At 47.9% G+C, this 21461-nt stretch overlaps 1 protein-coding gene and 1 pseudogene across 1 annotated transcript in view; one reads left to right on the top strand and one right to left on the bottom strand.

The window, feature by feature from the left end:
• Window positions 1-8046, top strand: part of IGF2BP1 (insulin like growth factor 2 mRNA binding protein 1) — a 45738-nt gene extending 37692 nt beyond the window's left edge. Inside the window, exons 9-15 of the mRNA XM_075559306.1 lie at window positions 125-260; window positions 1298-1420; window positions 1826-1945; window positions 3323-3397; window positions 4134-4265; window positions 4506-4619; window positions 6263-8046. Of these exons, the coding sequence (XP_075415421.1) occupies window positions 125-260; window positions 1298-1420; window positions 1826-1945; window positions 3323-3397; window positions 4134-4265; window positions 4506-4619; window positions 6263-6355 (793 nt within the window). The 3' untranslated portion in view covers window positions 6356-8046. The remainder of the gene's footprint in view (window positions 1-124; window positions 261-1297; window positions 1421-1825; window positions 1946-3322; window positions 3398-4133; window positions 4266-4505; window positions 4620-6262) is intronic.
• Window positions 8047-20077: 12031 nt separating this feature from the next.
• LOC142458715 (lupus La protein pseudogene) lies at window positions 20078-21211 on the bottom strand (annotated as a pseudogene).
• Window positions 21212-21461: the final 250 nt, after the last annotated feature.

Genomic DNA, 21461 nt, shown 5'->3' with positions numbered 1-21461 from the left:
GCTGCAGTGACAGACTGGGAAGCCAAGTCCAGAGGCAGAGCCGTTTGTCAGCAGCATCAGGAATGGAGGCGTGCCTCAGTGGCCTTGAGTCAGGGATTGACTGTCGCCTCTTCCTTCCTGTCAGGTTGCAGGACCTCACCCTCTACAACCCGGAGAGGACCATCACCGTCAAGGGGTCCGTGGAGAACTGCTGTAGGGCTGAGCAGGAGATCATGAAGAAAGTTCGCGAGGCCTATGAAAATGACGTGGCCGCCATGAGCGTGAGTCCTTGGTGCTGAGGACCTGCCCTCCCAGTCAGGGGGCCCTGGGACCTTCCTAAGGGAGAGGGCTGAGGACTTCCACGTTCGCAGACATGCTGTGCTGCGTGGCCGGGGACACGTTACTGGATCCAGTTGATCCTTGTAATTTACAGACCTGCTAACATGTATTTGTGAATGCAAAATAAGCAGCATGGGTTAAAGCTTTCACTAAAAACTTGAGTTGCCCTGAGCGGCCCCATGCCCATGGTCTTTCTTTGCAGGCTGTAATCATGGACCCGTTTTGCCTTCTAGTTTCCCGTCTTTGTGCTTAAAGAATTTTTTCTTCATATTTTCCCACGTAGTCGTGCTGGACTGTTGCCCAGTGTGTCTAAGCACGAGAGGGGTGTGGTGTGTGCCCTGCAGAGAACGTAACAAATTTTAGGGCCGCTGCAGGCAGCTCTGGGTGGCAGTGTGGTTACCGGGACCTCAGTGCTAGTGGATCGACGCTGTATGAAATAAGACATCGCTAAACAGAAATACGTATGAAACAGCCATGGGTTGGTTGGTGGACAAATGTGGTGACCAGAGGCTTCCAGGAACCTAAACTTTGTGAGTCTGTGCATTTTAATGAGGAGAGGGTACCTCTCATTTTGAAAGGGGAGTCCATGGTCAGGCAGATGACACACTGTTAAGTGCGGGAAGCCGGAGGGGCCCTGCCTCTCTTTCCCGACACAGGGCTGTTATGAAACAGGATCCAAGCCGAGCACACAGTCAGCGAGGAGCGTCTAAGGGTGTAAGGCAGAGGGCTCTTGTGATTGCAGTTGTTCCTTCCCAGTCCAGTGAGGCTGGCTGTCACTAAGTGTGTAGGCGTGTGTGTGTGTGTGTGGGGGGGATGGAGAACACATGGTAGGTACGTTTTTAGGCAAGTGGCACCTAGTTCCAAAAATTGGACCCACTCGCCCTGGGGTTGCTTGCTCTTAGTTCAAGTTCAGCCAGGGCCTCCTGCTCCTGCTGACCAGGGACAGCCAAGCTGACCTTCTCCCCCTGACCTTCCTCAGCTGCAGTCTCACCTGATCCCCGGGCTGAACCTGGCTGCCGTGGGCCTTTTCCCAGCCTCATCCAGCGCAGTCCCACCGCCCCCCAGCAGTGTCACTGGAGCTGCCCCCTACAGCTCCTTTATGGTAGGTGGAAGGTCTTATTATAGGGGATTCATGTGTTTAGCTCCATGGGGGGGCGGCTGTGATGCTTGGGAAGTTTGCAGGGACAGGGAAAGGGCGGCCTTAGGGACTACACCACCACCCCCTGCTGCGGAAATATGCCCCCCCACCCCCATGTTGCTGCTGGCTGCTGGCATTGACTTGGTTCAGAATGTCAACCCCTTGGAGGGAGGGAGGGAGGGAGGCACCCTAGGGTGCTAGCCTGGATGCTGGTGGCACCCTTCCTGTCTCTTGCTCTTGGCCTGGCTTCTTCCTTTTCCCACAGGGAGAGCCAGAGAGTTTGTAGTGCCCTTCGCTGGTCCACCTTGAGGGCAGGGGAAGGGGGATTCTGTGCACAGCGCCCCTTGGTAACACGCCTTGTCTTAGCAGCAGGCCCCCGAGCAGGAGATGGTGCAGGTGTTCATTCCTGCCCAGGCGGTGGGCGCCATCATCGGGAAGAAAGGGCAGCACATCAAGCAGCTCTCCCGGTTCGCCAGCGCCTCCATCAAGGTAATATGCTCGGTGGGCCTCCGATCCTGGGATGGGCCAGCGCTGGTCTTTATCTTCCCCAACACCTGTTCTCATGACAACGCCCCCTCCCCTAACACACGCACACGCACGCACACACGTGCTCTCTCTCTCATATTCCGGAGGATTTTGTGTCTCCAATTGGGGACCTGTCCCCCTATGGAGCTGTGTCCCTTTCCTCTTGACCTTGCTTGTCCCTTGGTGTTGTGCCTTCAGAAGCTGTGAGCTTAGTGTGTTTAGGCGAGAAAAGAGGCAGCGATGTGTCTTAGGAAGGGGGCAGCCTTTGCCACAGATTGACTCGGGCCCACTCTCTCCTGCCTCCCCATACGCTCTGTAACTTGAGCCTCCCTTTTCTCATCAGTCCACGATTGTGGGGTCACAGTACTGTCCCTAGCTCACGCCATGCCTGCAGCACGTGTGTTCCTCAGTAAATGTTGGTTAGTTTCCTTGCATCTTCCCCGGCAGGGGAGCGAAGAGAGACTCTGGAACAGTGAGGCGGAGGGCCTGGGACAGTCACACACCTGCCATGTCTGGTTTAGTGGCCTGGAAAACCTTTGGGCAGAAGCATTCATTTTCTTCAGTGCAGCAGCAGTCACCACCTACGGCCCCGCTGCCTGCCCCCACCTGTGCCCCGGTCTCTCCGCCGGACTCCCCTGGCGCCCTGTTCGCTTTTCACAGTTGTGGCGTGAGGGGGCTTCAGTTCTGTTATGCTGCCCTCACACAAATAGCACAGGTGGTAGTGTTAACAAACAAGCTTCCTGACACACAGCAACTTAGAAATTTGAATTCAGGACCTCAACTCTCCAGGCCAGTGGTTCTCAACCTTCCTAATGCTGCGGCCCTTGACTATAGTTCCTCATGTGATGATGCTCCAACCATACAATTGTGTTCGTTTTGCTACTTCATCACTGTCATTTTGCTACTGTGATGAATCGGGTGACCCCTGTGAAAGGGGCATTTGACCTCCCCCCAAAGGACCCACAGGTTGAGAACCGCTGCTCTAGGCGAAGACCTTTGTCTGGTTCCTTTGGAGATTTCAAAGGACTTTGAAATCTCTCTCTGCTCTTTCATCTGAGAGGAGATTGAAACAAGTCAAACTTTACTCCTCTAATTCATTAGCCTGAGAAAGACAACCTACTTCCCAAGGCGATTGTAGCCTCAAACAAAGGCTGGGTTTTTACAACACATCTGGGAGAAGTACAATTCAACTCAGGGTCTATGGTGTCCTCACTCTCCTGGTCCTCAGAAGTGGGTGATGGACGTGAGGGTGCTGGTGGGGGACCTGGAGGAGGTGGAGATGATGGGCAAGGGGTGTCTTTCTGGAAAGGCTACCTCTTTGATCAGCTGTTTGCTTTGTAGATTGCTCCGCCCGAAACGCCAGATTCCAAAGTTCGAATGGTCATCATCACTGGACCCCCAGAGGCTCAATTTAAGGTTTGTAGCTCTCTGTCTTTCTAAGCTGGATGCTTCGGGATGGGAATGCCCGAAGGGCTAAAGCAACTTCTCATGAACTGCGAAACCCATGTCCGGCCAGTTAAGCCTTCCTTGCAGGATCATGGCCCACGGGGCTACTTTCAAATTGGCATCAAACGGTCGACTTCCACTCCCTGCTTTAATATCTGAAGATCAACAGAAACATGGGACAAGAGGAAAAGGAAGTCTGAGGGCTTCTGCCTTCACTCTTCCTAAGTTACCAAGGAAGGCCTTCACATCGCATGCTCTTCTCTGCTCTATGTCCCTACTGTATCCTTACTTATTTCCTTCTGATCAGACAACGTAAGACCTGATAGTGCGCTTGACCCAGCCTGGGTGAGGACACAGAAGTGGGGCACCCCTCTAGGCTGTTGGGCAGTGCCCTCTAAGTGACTTGATTATTTCCTGTTCTGCACCTTGACTTCTTGTCGTGGTCATGTTCAAATAAATGCGAGCATCCCTGACTTCAAAAGGCTTAGTCATAGTTGTCCTTGGGCAAATAGATACTCCTAACTTACAGCACTCTCTGTCTTGCTTACCTTTACCCCTCGCCTGTCTTAGATAGATGGTTAATCTACCCAGGGTGGGAGGTAGACGTAGGGGCCAGAAGAAGGATGGGTAGAGACTGGGGCTGTGTGTTTCAGGTGGTTCCTCTTCGCCTTTTGTCAGTGGATGAACAATCACTTTATCTTCCCAGGCTCAGGGAAGAATCTATGGCAAACTCAAGGAGGAGAACTTCTTCGGTCCCAAGGAAGAAGTCAAGTTGGAGACCCATATCCGGGTGCCAGCATCAGCAGCCGGCCGGGTCATCGGCAAAGGTGGCAAAACGGTGAGCCATGAGGCTCTGAGCCTCAGTCTCAAAAGCCACGTGCTCTGTCTTGTCCTCTGCTCTGCTCAACCTCAGGACAGCTCTCTGGGCTGTTGGAGAGGGCCGCCCGTACTTGATTTTACTCCTCAAGTTCTAGACTTCTGGCTCCTACAGTTTATCCTACGGAGTCACCTTCCTTCTGTCCCTCCCTCTTGCCAGCTCTGCTCAGGTACCCTGACATTTTCTCTGTTCCTCCCTCAGGTAAATGAGTTGCAGAATTTGACTGCAGCCGAGGTGGTGGTGCCAAGAGAGCAGACCCCTGACGAGAATGACCAGGTCATTGTCAAGATCATCGGGCATTTCTATGCCAGCCAGGTATGTGTGCAGCTGCCTCAGCTTACAGCAGCGACCCAGGGGGCAGAGAGCTCGGAGCTCCGAGTCTGGCCTGTGTGACAGCAGCGGGTTTCTCAGGCTCAGACTCCATCGGCTTGCTTTTGGACGGGGTCTTCCCCTTCTCAGGATGGAGGAATGTGGTGTAGAAATGTTTTCTTCGCTCTTCAGGCTCTCTAAGAAAACAGATTTGACAACTTTCAATGTTACAGTATTGGTACCATGGAAGGATTCATTGGGCTAAATACTGAAGGATCCAGGAAGCATCAGAAGACAGAAAGAATACACAGAGTCACTGGACCAAAAAGAACTGGCCAATGTTCAACCATTTCACGAGATAGCATATTATCAAGAGCTGATGGGCTTGAAGGAAGACGTCATTAAAGGAAAGCCAATGGCAAACCAATCTAAATGTCTCCCCAAACTTGCGAAATAGTGGAGATACTCAATCCTCTACCCCCCAAACTTGGAAGACAGCTACCAGCAAACTGATAGAAAGAGAGCCATACAGGTGCCCATTCCACGGAAAGGTGACTGTAGAAAGGATCGGCACAAGGTTGCAGATATCAGATGGATCTTGACGGAAAACAGAACATATTAGACCTGTATGAATGTTAGACTGTATGAATCATTATAAATTATGGATAACATTATGAAGAATTGGAAATACAAAATACTTAGTGTGCTCACTCAGGGCCTGTGCAGAGTTCAAGAGGCAGTTGTTAGAACAGAGCAGGGGGGTGCTGCTTACCTGGAAGTCAGGAAAGGCGAGTGTCAGGGTGGTGTGCTTTCAGTCGACATGCCGACTAGGCAGTCTGAGAGGCCGGACTGTGTGGGCAATGTGGCATCAGGAGCTGAGGAGATTCATTAACGACCTACGATGATACAGCTCGGCTGGCTGAAAATGAAGGGCGCTTGAAGAACTTACAGTTGAAGATCAAGGACGACAGCTTTTTACAATGGTGGATACTTCAGTATAAAGAAAACAAAAATCGCAACAACTCTCCCCATTCTGGTCTAACTTTATCTACAGTCAAGAACCCGAGCACTCCATTGTTGGAAAGGAACGTTCTAGTAACTTTATATAAAGTGAAGCCCTTTATTTCCCCACCAGTTGCTTTCCCTTACAGAGCTTTGTTAAGAAGGAAAAAATAAGGACACTGATCCTTTGGTCGCCCCCGCCCCCTTCTTGGTCCACCATTTTGTTAGTCCATATACAGGCATCATTTCCCGCTTCCTTGGGATATTTGCATAAGTAGTAGTTTTATGTTGAATTTTCTTAATTTTCGATCATCCGCCGACACAGTACATACGTCTGCCTGGAAATGCTAAGAGTTCCATTTTTGTTTCCTTACCATATAGGTGCCAACTCCTTGAATTGTAAACTTTGTCAAAGTTGACCTTGAACCGGTTTCTACAGCTGTGGCCCTTCACCGGTCTTGCGTCCAGTATTTGGTGTATTATCTGGTGGCTGCTCGGGGTCGTCCCTAACCTTCAGTCTCCTCCTTATATCCCTGCTGAGTCCCACGGCTTCCTGCGTCTGGGTGCTGATGGCCCCTCTCACGCTACACAAGATCTCTCCTTGCCGCCGGAGGGGCTCACTCCTCGCTTTCTTGTGTCTTCCACAGATGGCTCAGCGGAAGATCCGGGACATCCTGGCTCAAGTTAAGCAGCAGCACCAGAAGGGACAGAGTAACCAGGCGCAGGCACGGAGGAAGTGACCATCCATACCCCCTCCTGTCAGCCCGAAAACAGGGAGTGGAAGTTGAGCGTGCGCACTCAACGCAGGCCTGAGAATGTATGGGAATCAGGGATCTGGGAGCCCGAAGGTAGATCAGGTTTGCCCACTTGGCTTGAGAAAGCCGTTCCAGTGAGGAACCCTGATCTTGGCTCCAAACACCCGGTCAATTGACAACCCCCAGCCCCCATCCCCACCCCCACCACTGTCCACCCTTCGGGATGTCGCCATTGAAACTCTTAACTCAGGGTGCTTTTAAACGTGGATTAAGTGAGGTCTCCGGTCTCCACTGAGGTCAGACCCCAGTGGGAAATGAAATAAAATTCCCTTCAGCCTTTTAGTAGAGGGTGGTTTGCCTCTTTTCCCAGAAATCCGTCCACTCTTCTACTTGGTTTGTTTGATTAAAATACTTTTATTCTCATGCCCCGACATCCCCTTTTCTATAGCCACATTAATTGCTTTATCTTTGCTGCTTCCGGGAAAAAATGGGAACTAATGCATTGCTCTGCTTATGTGATTGACTCAAAGGGGAGAAGACGTACCAGTGGTTCGAGCCCCTTCTTTGCCTGTCCAAGCAAGGAACAGCAAGGAAAAGAGAAATGGGGGAGAAAGATGACTGAGATAGATAATAACGATAATAATCCACGTTTAAAATGAGTGCCCCTATGGCTCTACCTTCCAGATCACCAGCCTGGAAAATTGGCACAGTTAAACTTCCCCCTTCTCTGCTGGCGCCCCCGCCACCCCAAGGTCCCTGCTCCACTCAAGTTCCTTTAGCCATACGGGTTCCACCCTGTGTCCAGGTTCCCACGGGTGGTACCAAATGCCCAATGGCATAGGGGCTCAGGACTGTCCCTGATTCCCATCTTTCTCAGGCGGATTATATATATTTTTTAAAGTCTATTTTAATGATTGGAGATGAGCACTGGGAAGGGGAGGCTAACTCCCCTTGATAAAGTCTCAGTTCCCTAGAGGACTTGAGTTGCCCCGAAGGTTGCCATGGTGCGTGCCCGATCCTCAGCCCATGTGCTCCGGTGAGGGCTGGTTCCCAGAAACAGGGGTTACAGGGTGCCCCCCCACCCCCCACCACGGCACTCTTCCCTTGGTGGTGGCGGGACTTGGAACCCAACCCTGAGCTCCCAATGGAGCGCAAATCCATCATCTGGCCAATATGAATATTCAGTGAATTGGAGGGTGCTTGCCTCTGCTTCGATCCTAGCCGCGTTGTAACCAATGGCTTCTGCCTCCGCGAGTCAAGTTATGACAAAAAACAAAAAAAAAACCACCCCGAAATAGCAGCACCGTATGCACAAAAGGGTCAGTCGCTTAATTTATTAACTTGCTAGGCTCCGCACGATCCCACTGGAAGGCCAGCCCCGCGGAGAGCGGCAGCATGGGTTAGATGAGGTGAGACCCCCCTCCTATGAGACTGAATCTTGATGGATATTCGCCAAGTGATGCATTGTAGCCCCCCCGGACAATGCCCTTTCAAGTGTGGGGGAAGGGCGGAGGAGCCCGGGCACGGGGCTCCCCTCTCCCCGACATTGCAACAACAGCAGTAATACGCGAGACCCACGCGGAGACGTGGGTGGAGTCAGGCCATGCTGTGCGTGAAGTAAACTACCTCAAGGTATGAAGTTACCTCAGCAAATATTTTTCCTTTTTTTGTGTGTCCCACCCCTCCCATTTTTTTAAAAATAATTTTTTGATCTTTTTTTTTCCTTTGCGGCTTGCTGATATTTTATATAAAAAAAAGAGAGAGAGAAACAAAGCAAAAGAGAAGCTGATAGTCTTGAATATTTTATTTTTTTAATGAAAAGAAAAAAAATGAGAAAGTTATGTTTCGTAATTTCTTACAACTTGAGCCAGTAACCTTTTAGGAGAATAGGCCCAGGAGGGAAGGCGGCAGGGACTGGCGCCTTGGGAAAGGCTGGGGCTGAGAGGGAAGGGCCCAGAGGGGCCGAGCTGTGGGGGCCCCCAGGACAAAACCACAGCGCCCCAACAAGCCCTGGGCCTTCCCACGCTCTCTCTTTGGTTCCAAGACATTCTGCCTAGTTTTTCCCACCCGTGGTGCTGTGGAGATATTTAAAAATATTGCCTCCGTTTTATCGAGGAGAGAAATAATACCTAAAAATAGACTCTTAGACCTCTGTTTCTTTGTCCAAAAATCGGGGAGCCAAGATTCCACTCCGTGAAGAGAAACCAGCTGCCCTCTCAGCCTCAGACAGGGCCGTCTGCTTCGCCCCTGAGCTGCTTCTCATGTGAGTTGGCTTCACCTCAGCCCCATCTTGCTGGGCTTCTTAGTTTCAATCCACAGACCAGGGGCCAAACAGACAGACAACTGCCTCCCACCCTGTCTCCCTATCTTCTTTCAACAGATCCGATTGATCCTGAAAGTGGATCAAACGTAGGGAATTCTCAATTTAGGGTGGTGGGTGGCAAACAGACAGGCTGTGACACCAAAGCGGGGCCAGGTTCCTGCCTCGATTCGGGTCAGATGACCGTCTCCCCATGTCATTTCCACTTGCACAGCCTGAACTGTCTATACCCCAAAGAGGAGAAGCAGCAGAGCGCTCAGGACTAATGTCAGGCCAGCGTCATGAAGCTTCCCATCTCTCCTAAGCACAAAAAGAGTCTCCCAGTTACTTTCCGTCCCTGGCTCTCTAGGCTTTGTCCCCAAAATAAAGCAGGTAACATTCAGACATCGGCCATGTAAGGAATTAAAGTGAAGTTCCAGCAGCAAGCATGCTTTAATATCTGGTTCAAATAATCATCGGAAGAAGAAGGAAAAAAAGAGAGACATTCCCACAGTACCTGAAATATGATTGTTGCAGTGTTCAGTGTCCTTGGGATCCTGCTCCCTTCACACCTTAAGGGTCCCGTCTTTTTCCTCTGGCTGATCCCGCGCTCAGAAGAGACAGCTTTAGGGAAAGGCGTGGCCCGGAACTGACAAACTTAACTTGATTGGATTAGGCAAGACTCTGCTTGTCACCTTTCTTTGCCCAGCCAGAAAATTGCAGAAGTTACACTTCGGGAAGCAAAAGGAATGTGGCTTGGTGGGTTAGGGTTAGCAGGAGAAATGGCCTTTTGGATGGGTCCCTCTTTGACCCACACGGTCACAGGCCTTGGGGGCACCTCCCTGGCCGCCGGCACAGTACCTCCATTTCCTTGGTGAGATCACAGCTATGGTGAGAAGCACTTGGGAGATTTGGATGATAGGATTTGAGAAAAGTGACTTTGGAGGGGGAAAAAAATCTTTTTTAACCACTTCTGTACTCTTAAGATGTGTGTGTATATATATATGTGTGTGAGTGACATATATATTTCCAAGAAAGGACCATCTCTTTGGCTAGATTTGATTTTTGTTGTTGATTCTTCGGAACACAAAAAACCAAAATGGTTTGATTCACCAACTTGCTTTGAAGCGGCATCTGCCATTTACCCCCAGAGGGCTTGCTTTAATCCCCTCCGGGGTCCGGGGGCCTTTTTCAGTTTGGGTTGTGGACTCCTCTCCCGTTGAGGGGTCTGGGTAGGAGACAGCCATTTGGACGGACAGGGAGTTAGATCACCCTCTTTCCTCCCCTCCTCCCAGTCTTTACACATCTTCTCCCCTTTCCCTGAGCGCCACGCAATGGGGCAGCTGGGAGCTATTTCAGAAAAGACCCCACGTAAAACCCAGAGACCACTGGAGGGGACCGCTCCAGCTGGTTCTACGTGTCCGTTTTCTTCTGTGCCAAAGACAGACAGACAGATAGACAGGCAGGAAGAGGCTGAGAGGAGGCAGTTTCTGAGTTCAAAGCAATCACTGTCTTTTCACATGTACCTGAGCTGTCCAAGAGGGGAGGGCTCCCGACAGCCGTGAACTAAAGACAAGTCCCTTCACTTTTGAGGCTCCTGGGGAACTTGGAAATGGTACTTGCCAAGGGGTAGGGAGCTGAGAAAGGGCTCCTGGTTGCACTTTGGGGTAAGGAGGGTGAGTTCGGGGCCCCACGGAGTCAAGTTCCTCCTGTGGGATTGCCCTCAATCCCCTGCCTCCACTGTAGAGGTAGCTCCCCGGGGGGGAGGGGGGTTCCCCCAGGCCTGGCAGACTAGCAGTGAGGAGGGGCATCAGTTAGCTTTCAAGGGTGCCTTCCCCTCCTCCCACCCCAGAGAGACCCCTCCGCCCAAGGGGGAAGAGCAGTGCTATTTAACTACCTCAGAGAGGCGCTTCACAAGAGAAGCTGGCACCTCCCCCTTCCCTCCAGAGAAGCGGGGAGACCTTTCCTTCTCTGGAAGTGCTTATGGGGAGACATGCTAGTGGCTTGGACATTTCAACCAGGCATTTAAACAGGTTGGCCTGTTTGCTGAGAAACCGGTGGAAGGAAAGCAGGCCGACACAATACTTGCAGGAAGACTGGGGGGCAAGCCTCCGAAATGCCAGGGGAGACAGAAGCTATTTCCCTCCCACGTAGATGCAGGATGTTTCTCTTGAATTCAGGCTTAGATGAGAACCAACGAAACACGTCGCTTTGGGGACCTCCGGGTTCTTGTGCGGGACAGGGCAGGGAGGGGGTTGAGAGGGTGAGGGCAAGAACCCTGACCCTGTGTCTCCATGGGGCACAGTCTGATAGTGCCCATACTGGCCCCCCAGTGTGGTTGAATCCGGACTGACAAGACAAAAGAAAGAAGTTTTATTTTTCCTTGGATGAAATAGCAGGAAGCTCCTTGGGAGCGTGTGTTTTCAGTAGCCACAGGTGCTACGAGTATAAATGGATTAACTACCTCAATCCGTACAATAAAATCGGAACCCAGGGCAGGGACTTAGTCTTAAGGGTATGAATCCCATAGAACGAATCCCAGCCAGGAGATGTGAGTTGAGACGGGTGCAACAAAGGTTTGTCACTGGGGGACGGGCAAACCTGCCAGGACACCCCCTCCTCAACTCATCGATGGGTCAGGACTGGCCATCAGGTCTCCCCTCTCTGCCTTCCTTGCCCTGGGGTCTCCTAGCTTACCCTTTTCCGTCCAGCTCATCCCTCTCACCTACTGTAGCTTTGTTGGACCAGATGGTGAGGAAAGAAATCGCCTCTTCCCTTCCAACCGAGGCAGCTGGTTGGAATAAGAGCTGGGACCACCACTCAGCCCCCCTAGTCAAGAAGCCTGGGGAAGCCAGAGCGAGGACACCTTGAACAGGGTTTCTTTGAGAGGTCTAAACCCCCTCTGCCCCACACCCCACTCCCCTCGGTGGAGCAGAAGCCTTGGCCTCGAGAACCTGGGGGCGTGGTCCTCAGGGCCTGCTCAGGCTGTCTGGTAGTCAGGGAGTGCCACTGGGCGGGGCCAGCGGCTCCCCATCCTCTAATGCGCCTCCTCATAGAAGTCCCATTTCACTTTTGTTTTATCTACCTCTTAGCAGAACAATAGATAAATTAGGTAGTGGCAAACTTCACTTGCTTAGGTTAGGGGGGAGGGAAGATTTCTTTCTCCAAAGCGGGGGGCGGGAAAAAGATGACCTTAAAAATACTTTCCAAAAAAAAAAAATTTAAAAGCCAAAAAAAAAAAAATGGGGTGGGGGGAAGGTAAAAAAATTTAATTAAAAAAGAAAAGCGAGGGAGACATTTTCCAGTGACCACTGGATTGTTTTAATTCCCCAAACTTTCCTCCCCCGCCCCACCATGAATAAGTTTAATTCTTCGCGGTTTCCTTCACTTGGTTAAGAGAATGCTATTCTAACAGGTACAGCTTTCACAGTTGCCCCTGGGTGGGCAGGAACACCCCTGCCTCTCCCTTAGATCCCCCTCCCCCTCCCCCTGCCCAGTGTTGGCCAGAAGCCCTGTCTGTGTGTTTCCTTCTCCCCTCCCACTCGAGTGGTGTTTGGTACCTCCCACCCTTGGCCCAAAGCACAAAAGGTGTGTTCAGCTGCCCGTCTTTACTCATTATTTCCTTCAGGAAGGAGTGGGGTGGGGGTGGGGGCGGGATAGGCGGGGATCACTTGTAACTTTTCTGTGCAAATCCTATGTAACTCACTGCTCTGGAAAGGTTTACACTGAATTTCAGCAGGGATTGAGTTTACGTAGTGAATGACATCGCCACTCTTACTGTGCCCCACCCCCCTTTCCTCAGAATCCTGATCCTGATCTGAGGAACCCAGAGTTAGCCAAAAGAACCCCCCCCCCCCCGACCGCCCCCATGAGGCCCTGAGAAGTCATTCACTCAGAGTAGAGAACCGGTCATTTCTATGACTGAATTGTGGTAAGGGCTGAAAGGGGGTACTCCTGCTTGTGATGTTTTCAAAGTTAAGTGCTACCCTAGTCTGTAATTACAGTCACTTCAAAAAATGTACCTCCTGGAGTTTGATTGTACCTGGCTCCCCACCCGTTTCACCTGCTCTGTACTTTGCTCGGGGAAGGTGGGGCAGCTGGCTGTCCATCTGGTTCTGTTATGGGCGGACACCCACCCCCAGCTTCCTTTCGGTGAAAGTTGCTGTGTTCGTAAACCACTTTATTCCACGGTTTCAATGTCAAAATAAAAGGAAACTTTTATTGAAAATGGCTTGTTGCCTGTATCTCTGGGAGACTTGTGGATCTGGGAGCTGAGATTTGGTGGCAGTAGGGTGGGGGTGGGGGAAGGTCCTCCTGGAAGTTTTTAGGGGTCAATTTCAGGGAAAGCCCTGGTTCCCCAAGACCAGGGTCACTCAAGCAGAAAACAGTCATTTTTATTACGCTTCCAGGTCACAGCCTCCACTTTAAAATGATGCCCTGCTCTTAATTGGCTTGGCACATTGGGTTGAGGGTTGGGTGCTTGAAAAAAGGTTTCATCATGAAAGGAAATGTCGTAAAATCACTGTAGGGAGTAAAGTTCTGTGGTACCCGTTTCCTGAAGAGAAATGGGAACCATTCCCTTGGGAAGGGAACTCTCCCTCTTTTTGTTGTTTAATCATTTTATTGGGGGCTCATACAACTCATCACAATCCATCCATCCATTGTGTCAAGTACATTTGTATATTTGTTGCCCTCATCATTCTCAAAACACTTGAGCCCTTGGTATCAGCTCCTCATTTTCCCCTCCATCCCCATGCCCCCTCCCTCATGAACCCTTGATAATTTATAAATTATTATTTTGTCATGTCTTACAATGTCCAACGTCTCTCTTCACCCACTTTTCTGTTGTCCGTCCCCCAGGGAGAAGGCTGTATGTAGATCCTTATAATCGGTTCCCCTTTTCCACCCCACCCTCCCAGTATCACCACCGGTCCTGAAGGGATCATCCATGTTGGATTTCCTGTGTTTCCGGTTCCTATCTGTACCAGTGTACGCCCTCTGGTCTAGCCGGATTTGTAAGGGAGAATTGGGATCATGATAGGAAGGTTGAGAACCACTGTTTTAAACCATGTGACTTGACTAGTCCAGCTAAGTCACTGCAAAAGAAAATGTCATTGTTCACATGAGACAAGGCGGAGACGTCCTATTTCAGTTACAAAGTCCCCCTCCCACGTCCTATCCAGTTGGATGAAGTGAAGGTGTAGCAGGTGTCGGTGCTTCTACTTGAGGCAACGAGACAATCTTTGGTGAGCAAGGTCAATACCACTTCTAAACCTGAGTCAGTGACCAGCACGGCGATGACAGAAGACTGGTCAGTAGGGAAGGAGACAGTGATCCCAAGGCCTAGCTTCTGGCAGTTGCTCAGAATTGTGGAGCTGGAGAAACATGAGTGCGAGACACTAACTCTCCGCTGTCCTCTCCCTAAGTGCTCCATTTGTGTGGTTGAGACTGTGTGTGACCCGGATTTCCCACCGTAAATGCTGATCCCTTATCTGGCTACACTTGAATCTGTTAGGAAGGTCTCCCCTCGTCGAGAATCTTCCTATGGCCCGGAGTGGGACTTTCCAATACCCTCCACCCCACTGGGCGTGTGCGTGCTTTCCTCTGGATCTCGGCTTTTGATGGTTGCTTTCCAGCTATTACCCAATGCACCAGAGACCTCTTCCATCGGCCTTGAATTTCAGCCTTCTGACCGTTTCCTGAAGGGCTTGCTTCTCATTCTCCCACATAACTGGGCCATTCCAAGATGCCCATGTGCCACTTTGGTTTCTTTCTGATTGGCCTGTTTGCCCAACCCTGAGCAACCTCTTGCCTCATCGCCTCTAAAGAGATATCCACTTCACATGCACATGCTCTAAGCTGGTGCTTTGGACTCAACTCCAGCATTTAACATGGTTTTTGACGTGCCCCTTCCTCTCTGCTTCCTCTACCACCTCCGGACACTACATTTTTAAACAACATTACACTCAAACCAAAGCCTGCCCTTGAGTCGAAGCTGACTTGGACTGCCCCATAGGTTTCCACCGCCGGGAGTCTTTACAGAAGCAGATTGCCACGTCTTTCAAAGAACGGCTAGTGGGTTTGAACTGCCAACCTCTTGGATAACAGCTGTAGGTTTTAATCACTGAGCTACTGTCCTACAGCAACACAAGATTCAAGAAAACCTTGAAGAGGGGAACTGATTACAAGGATCCACATGTGACCTCTTCCCTGGGAGAGGGACAGCAGAGAAGGGGGGAAGAGAGACTCCGGATAGGGCAAGATATGACAAAATAACGAGGTATCAATTACCAAGGGCACATGAGGGAGGGGGAAAGGGAAGGGAGGGGAAAAAAAAAGAGGACCTGATGCAGGGGGCTTAGGTGGAGAGCAAATGCTTTGAGAATGATTGGGGCAGGGAATGTATGGATGTGCTTTATACAATTGATGTATGTATATGTATGGATTGTGATAAGAGTTGTATGAGCCCCTAATAAAATGTAAAAAAAGAAAAGAGGAAAAAAAATGATTAGGGCAAAGACTGTACAGATGTGCTTTATACAATTGATGTATGTATATGTATGAACTGTGATAAGAATTGTATGAGCCCCAATAAATTGTTAAAAAAAAAACAAACCTTGAAGATACGGTTTAAAAACATTAAGGGACAAGAACTTAAAATCTAGGATTCTAAATCTAGCCCAAAGTACCCAAACATGAAGGTCTGCTAATAAGGTCCCCAGGAATATAAGGTTTCAGAAATTTTGCCACACAAAGACTGCAATCAAAATAGTTTGTATGCATCAATGAAAAAGGGAACTCACTGAAGGACGCTAATACAAAGAGTAAACATGGTCCCAAACATCCTGGGGAAAATCCACACTCTGAAAGACAGGACTGAGACCTTCTGAAAATAGAACATTAGGCACTTCAAAAGACTTCTTCAAAAGATAAAGGAGAATTCAGGCTGGGAAAAAAGCATTAGAAATACTGAGCCAATTAGATTAGCTCAGATGAAGAGCTAATCTCCGAAATCTGTCGAAAACGACAGAATCTTAATAAGAAATGCAAGTAACCCAATTAAAAAATAGGCACAAGACATGAGTAGACATTTGACCAAAGAGGACATCCAGGTGGCCCGCAATAATCGGAAGGATCATTGGTGTTCATGAGCAATAAGAGAACTACAAATTAAAACAAGGATGAGATGCCACCTGACACTGACACTTTTAGCAAAATTCAATAAAACAAAGTAATAAATGCTGGAGAAGATGGAGCGATTATGGAATACTCTTCCATTGCTGGTGGATTGTAGAGTTGAGTGAGCACAATAAGGCAACATCCTTAAACAAACGCAATACGAGTACCTTATGATCCAGTAATTTCTCTCCTGGGTCAACACCCTAAAGAAGTAAAGAATAATAGTAATAATAAAAGTAAAGAATACAGACATATATACCTATGTCTATCGTAGCAATTTATATAATTGCAAAACCGGAAACAACCAATAACTCCGATTATAGAGGCATGAATAAACTCATACATTCATACAATGTAAAAACAGGGACCACTCTCTTAAGCACTGGATGGCATAGGCAAAATTGGAGAACATTATGCTTAGCAAACCTAGCCAATCTTATGGAGCTAAATATTCAATAACACCATTATTATAAAGAAAAATAAAAAGAAACGTTTTTTTTTTTACAACAAAAGACAAGATTTTGAAGAGTATGAGGCAGCTGGGGGTAGAGGAACAAGGAGAAGAGAGGGATAGGAAATTACAGAGGAAAAGGAGGAAGGATGGAAAAGAAAAACTGTTTAGGATGAAGTATTTATATAACAAGACTAATCTAGGAGATAATACAAGGGATATGATGGGGCTTCAAAAAGTATGTGGGAAAATTTCATTATCTTTCAATTCTGTTTTTCCATGATTTTTGAAGCTCATAAGAATTTGTTGTCTTATGTTATTATCTCCGCAAGTCTGTCTAAATAGGCTGGATGAACAATCTGGAGGAGAAAACAATGGTACCGACAGTGCCGGGGGTGGGGGGGAGGTGCAAGAAGGGGAAGTGGGGGGAAAGGTTAACAAACCCAGGGACAAGGGAACAACAAGTGATTCAAATCAGTGGTGAGGAGGGTGTAGTAGGCCTGGTAGAGCATGATCAAGGGTAATGTAACCGAGAGGAGTTACTGAAACCCTAATGAAGACTGAGCATGATAGTGGGACAAGAGGAAAATCAAAGGAAATAGAGGAAAGAGCTAGGAGGCAAAGGGCATTTATAGATGTCTAAATACAGGTATGTACATATGTAAATATATTTATATATGATGGGGAAATAGATCTATGTGCACATATTTTTAGGTTTAGTATTAAGGTAGCAGATGGACATTGGGTCTCCACTCAAGTACTCCCTCAATATAAGAATACTTTCTTCTATTAAACTGGCATTCTATGATGTTCACCTACCAGACACAATCACTGAAGACAAGGCAGATGAATAAGTAAATGTGAAGAAAGCTATCAAAATATATAGCATCTGGGGTCTTAAAGGCTTGAAGGTAAACAAGCGGCCATCTGGCTTAGAAGCAACAAAGCCCACATGGAAAAAGCACATCAGCCTGTGTGATCATGAGGTGTCAAAGGAATCAAGTATCAGGCATCATCAGAACAAAAAATTATATCGTGAACGAGGGGAGTGTGGAGTGGAGACCCAAAGCCCATTTGTAGGCCACTGGACATCCCCTTACAGAAGGGTCTTGAGGAGGAGATGAACCAGTTAGGGTGCCATGTAGCAATGATGAAAAATACAACTTTCCTCTGGTTCCTAAATGCTTTATCCCCTCGCCCCACTATCATGATCCCAATTCTACCTTACACTGGTACAGATAGGAACTGGAAACACGGGGAATCCAGGGCAGATGACCCCTTCAGGACCAGTGGTGTGAGTGGCCATACTGGGAGGGTGGAAGTAGGGTAGATTGGAAAGGGGGAGCCGATTACAAGGATCTACATATAACTTCCTCCCTGGGGAACAGACAACAGAAAAGTGGGTGAAGGGAGACGTCGGACAGTGCAAGATATGACAAAATAATAATTTATAAATTATCAAGGGCTCATGAGGGAGGGAGAGTGGGGAGGGAGGGGAAAAAATGAGGACCTGATGCCAGGGGCTTAAGTGGAGAGCAAATGTTTTGAGAATGAGGGCAGTGAATGTATAAATGTGCTTTACACAATTGATATATGTATGGATTGTGATAAGAGTTGTATGAGCCCCTAATAAAATGATTAAAAAAAGAATTTGCTGTCTTAACAAAAATTAAGAGCAAAAGAAAAAGAGGAATTACATTCATGATGATCCGGAATTAAAACGTGGTAGAGTTTGGTGGCGGAATTGGGGATCAAGCTCAGGCTTCGAACCGCAGGAGGCTTGGTGGCATAGTGGTTATGGATTATTACCTGCTCGCCTCACAGCTCGTCAAAGCCCGCAGCTGCTCTACCTGAGACAAACATGAAGGCTCACAGGTGCATTGACCTTGTCCTTTAGGCTCAGTCTGAGTCCTACTCAAATTGATGGCCAGAGTTTGAGAGTGTTGGCCGAGTACTCAGGAGCTTATAGTAGGGGTGCATATCAATTTTTAAAGAAGTAATAAACAATCAGATGTTTGGAATGAAAAAGCAGGGTGATAGATAACAAGAGATCCGAGTTGGAATTTATAGGGTGAGATTACCGTGCTCAGGTCACCTGAAATTTTCTCTCTAGTATCGACTGTGATATGACATGGTATATATTGTCTTATTAATTATAAAAGATCTCCGATGGTGCAGTAGGTTAAACAGTGGACTGCTAACTGCAAGGTCTGTGGTTCAAACCCACCAGCAGCTCTGCTGGAGAAAGATGAGGCTGTTTGCTTCCATAAAGATTTACTGTCTCAGGAATCCAAAGGAGGAGCTCTACTCTGCCTTCTAGGGTCACTTTGAATCAGAGTCACCTTGACAGCAGTAGGTAATTTATGATATGGTTATATATTTATAATTATTCTACTTTGTAAAGTGTAACACTGTGTATTAAAGAGTTGACTTTTCACAGAGAGGTCGACCTTGGTTCTTCCTGTACTCCTGGGAAGCAATTTCTAAACCCTTAGAATGTCCTGCCCGATATAAGTATTCTTGTTCTCCGAGGGACTTTGAGTCAGACCAGATAGTCTATACTAACAATATGCTTTATGAGGCTGAAGCAATATTAATTCACCCTTTGAAGGGACTGGAAGCTAAAAGAAACCATGTTGTCAAGCCCACCATGTCTATGAAACCAACCTCTAATAAAGACCTCTGGGCACCCAGGCTTGGGTGCGCTTCCCTGGCTGGTGATACCCTGTGTGTGTTCATACAATGTTGCTGGGAGAAGTTAGCTGTGGCTGTCATCTTACAGGAAAGATAACTGGAAGCTTCATAATTAGAAGTCTCCTGGATTCTGCTCCGATACAGGACTCCAGCAGCTTGCAGTGAGTTCTGTGAATACTTTCAGAGAATTACCTGAGGATGGTCTTGGGGACTCCTGAACTTGCATTTGGTGTGAAGTGAAGCTGGTCTTGGAGACTCACAGATGTCACAAGCACACATACAGAAAAGTGTGCAAGTCACAAGGTAATGAATCAATGAATTAAATGTACTCATGTAAATAACACCCATGTGTGTTAGTCTGAGTTGACTAGAGAAACAAATTTCTTAGACATCATATATGTATAAGAAAGAACTTGATCAAAGAGTGAATGTACATTAAGAGAATATCCCAGCTCAGTCCAGATCAAGTCCATAAGTCCAATATTAGCCCATATGTCCCATACCAGTCTATGTATTCCTCTTCAGACTCACACAACACATGCAATGACGCCGAATGCAGGAAGATCAAAGGCCAGTGGGTGGAACGTCTTGTGGATCCAGTGGCAGTGGAAACATCTCAGTGCTGGCAGGGGTTTCCAGGTGGCTCCTCCAGCTCCAGAGCTCTGGCTCCATCAGGGTAGCTCCAACTGACTTGTCAACAGGATTGTCTTGCAGGGAGTGAGTGTGGTCTGGCCTCTGTGAGATATGTACCTCCATAGCACCTTCAACTGAGGTCATCAAACTGGGACCTGGTTGGCAGGATAAACTCCACCCCTTCACTCTCCCCCCCTTTTATATAGCATATACTTTATTAAATTTTATACTATTATATCCTCATATTAAAAAGGCAATTTAGTGGAAGAACCTTCCTTTTGAATTATCTGTTAACACACAGCTATACATTAAAAAATCCTCTGAAAACAAAAAGACAAAACAACAAAAACATATTCCTTTCTTATAGGCGGACATTGAAGTGGACCTAATTTGATTTTCTTTTTTAAAATCTCCAAAGAGAAAAGCAGATTAATTGTCAATAAAACGAGTGTTACAGTGGTGGATTAAACGACTGGTCTCCCGGACCATTTCCTGTGTTCTGTTGTGTGGATGCAGGCTCTTCTTGGTCCTGCTTCTTCTCAGGGCCGGCTGCCCCACCATCATCACATTCATCCTCACGATCAAATTCCGTTCTCTTGCCCTGAAACTGTACTTGCCCTTCAGCCGACCCAGCCTGGGCGCCTTTATTTCCTTTTCCTTTAAATTTGCGACCTTTAGACTTCCCATTTGTTCAGGGATTCCTGTTGCTCGTCCGTGACCGTTTTCAGTGCAGCTTTCTCCACCTCTCCCTCTAGGACTCCCCACGCCACGTCTCTCTTTTTTAGTTGTAGGTTATGGTTACTCGCATCTTTGACTTGATCCAGCACTTCTTGAGCGTTTTCTTTAAATAGTCAACTCTTTTGCTCCTCGAACAAAGTCTATCCACTTGATTTCCCCATGACTTTCGAAAGGATGTGCAAATCTTCCCTGCAGGTCTGATCATCCAAGTCGCCTGAGAACTTCAGCAAGCAGCTTCGTTTCAGCAGCCTCTGCTAACTTCTGTTTTCCTTCTTGCTCTTGTTTAGCTCGTTGTTTACCCTCCTTTTTACTTTGCTTTCTTTCGTCATTCTTTTTTGCAAGGTAGTCGTCCTTGAAAAGTATTAGAAAGTCAAGGGTCTTCTCATCTGAATATTTGGTGTTTCACTGATGTCATCGAGCGTAGCGTCAGTTGGGAAGCCTTTAATATATACAGATCTGTGTAACACAATTTTTACACCCACCCATCCTTTAATATATACAGATCTGTGTTTAACACAATTTTTACACCCACCCATCCTTTAATATATACAGATCTGTGTTTAACACAATTTTTACACCCATCCGTCACTTTGCTTGGAGAGCTTCTGATTTTAGTTTTATCTTCACTTATTTTCATAAGCTCCACCTTTGGTTTGCTCAGTGCTTCTACAATTACATTAAAGTCTGTTGTCAGACGGTTTGACCTGTTGAATTGTATCATTGTTTCCAGTGATACCCAGCCTTCATCTAGTTTGATCTGTTCCTTTAAAAATTTATCCGGAGGCAAATTAAGGTCACCAAAATAATGCCCAATCTGATGACAGATTTTGGTTTCCAGCTCAGCCATTTTTTTTTACTACCCCTTCACTCTTAACAGTCTCAAGTTGACACCAGATTATGTAACTACCACACAAGGGACCTTAACCAGAAATCTTCAGGTTGTGTCTCAATGCACATCCCCTATCCCTCTTCTCCAATGGGAACCATTTATAGCTTCTCATTTATAGTGGCATCTGGGTGGTTGAGTGGCCCTAAGATGCCACATTTCCCCACCCCCTGTGGAACCGCTGAGTTCGTATGGCCCACCTTTCAGTTAG

The sequence above is a fragment of the Tenrec ecaudatus genome, chromosome 10 (genome assembly GCF_050624435.1).
Source record: "Tenrec ecaudatus isolate mTenEca1 chromosome 10, mTenEca1.hap1, whole genome shotgun sequence".
NCBI lineage: Eukaryota > Metazoa > Chordata > Mammalia > Afrosoricida > Tenrecidae > Tenrec > Tenrec ecaudatus.
The sequence above is the reverse complement of the archived record's forward strand: the minus strand, read 5'-3'. Positions and strand labels throughout refer to the sequence as shown.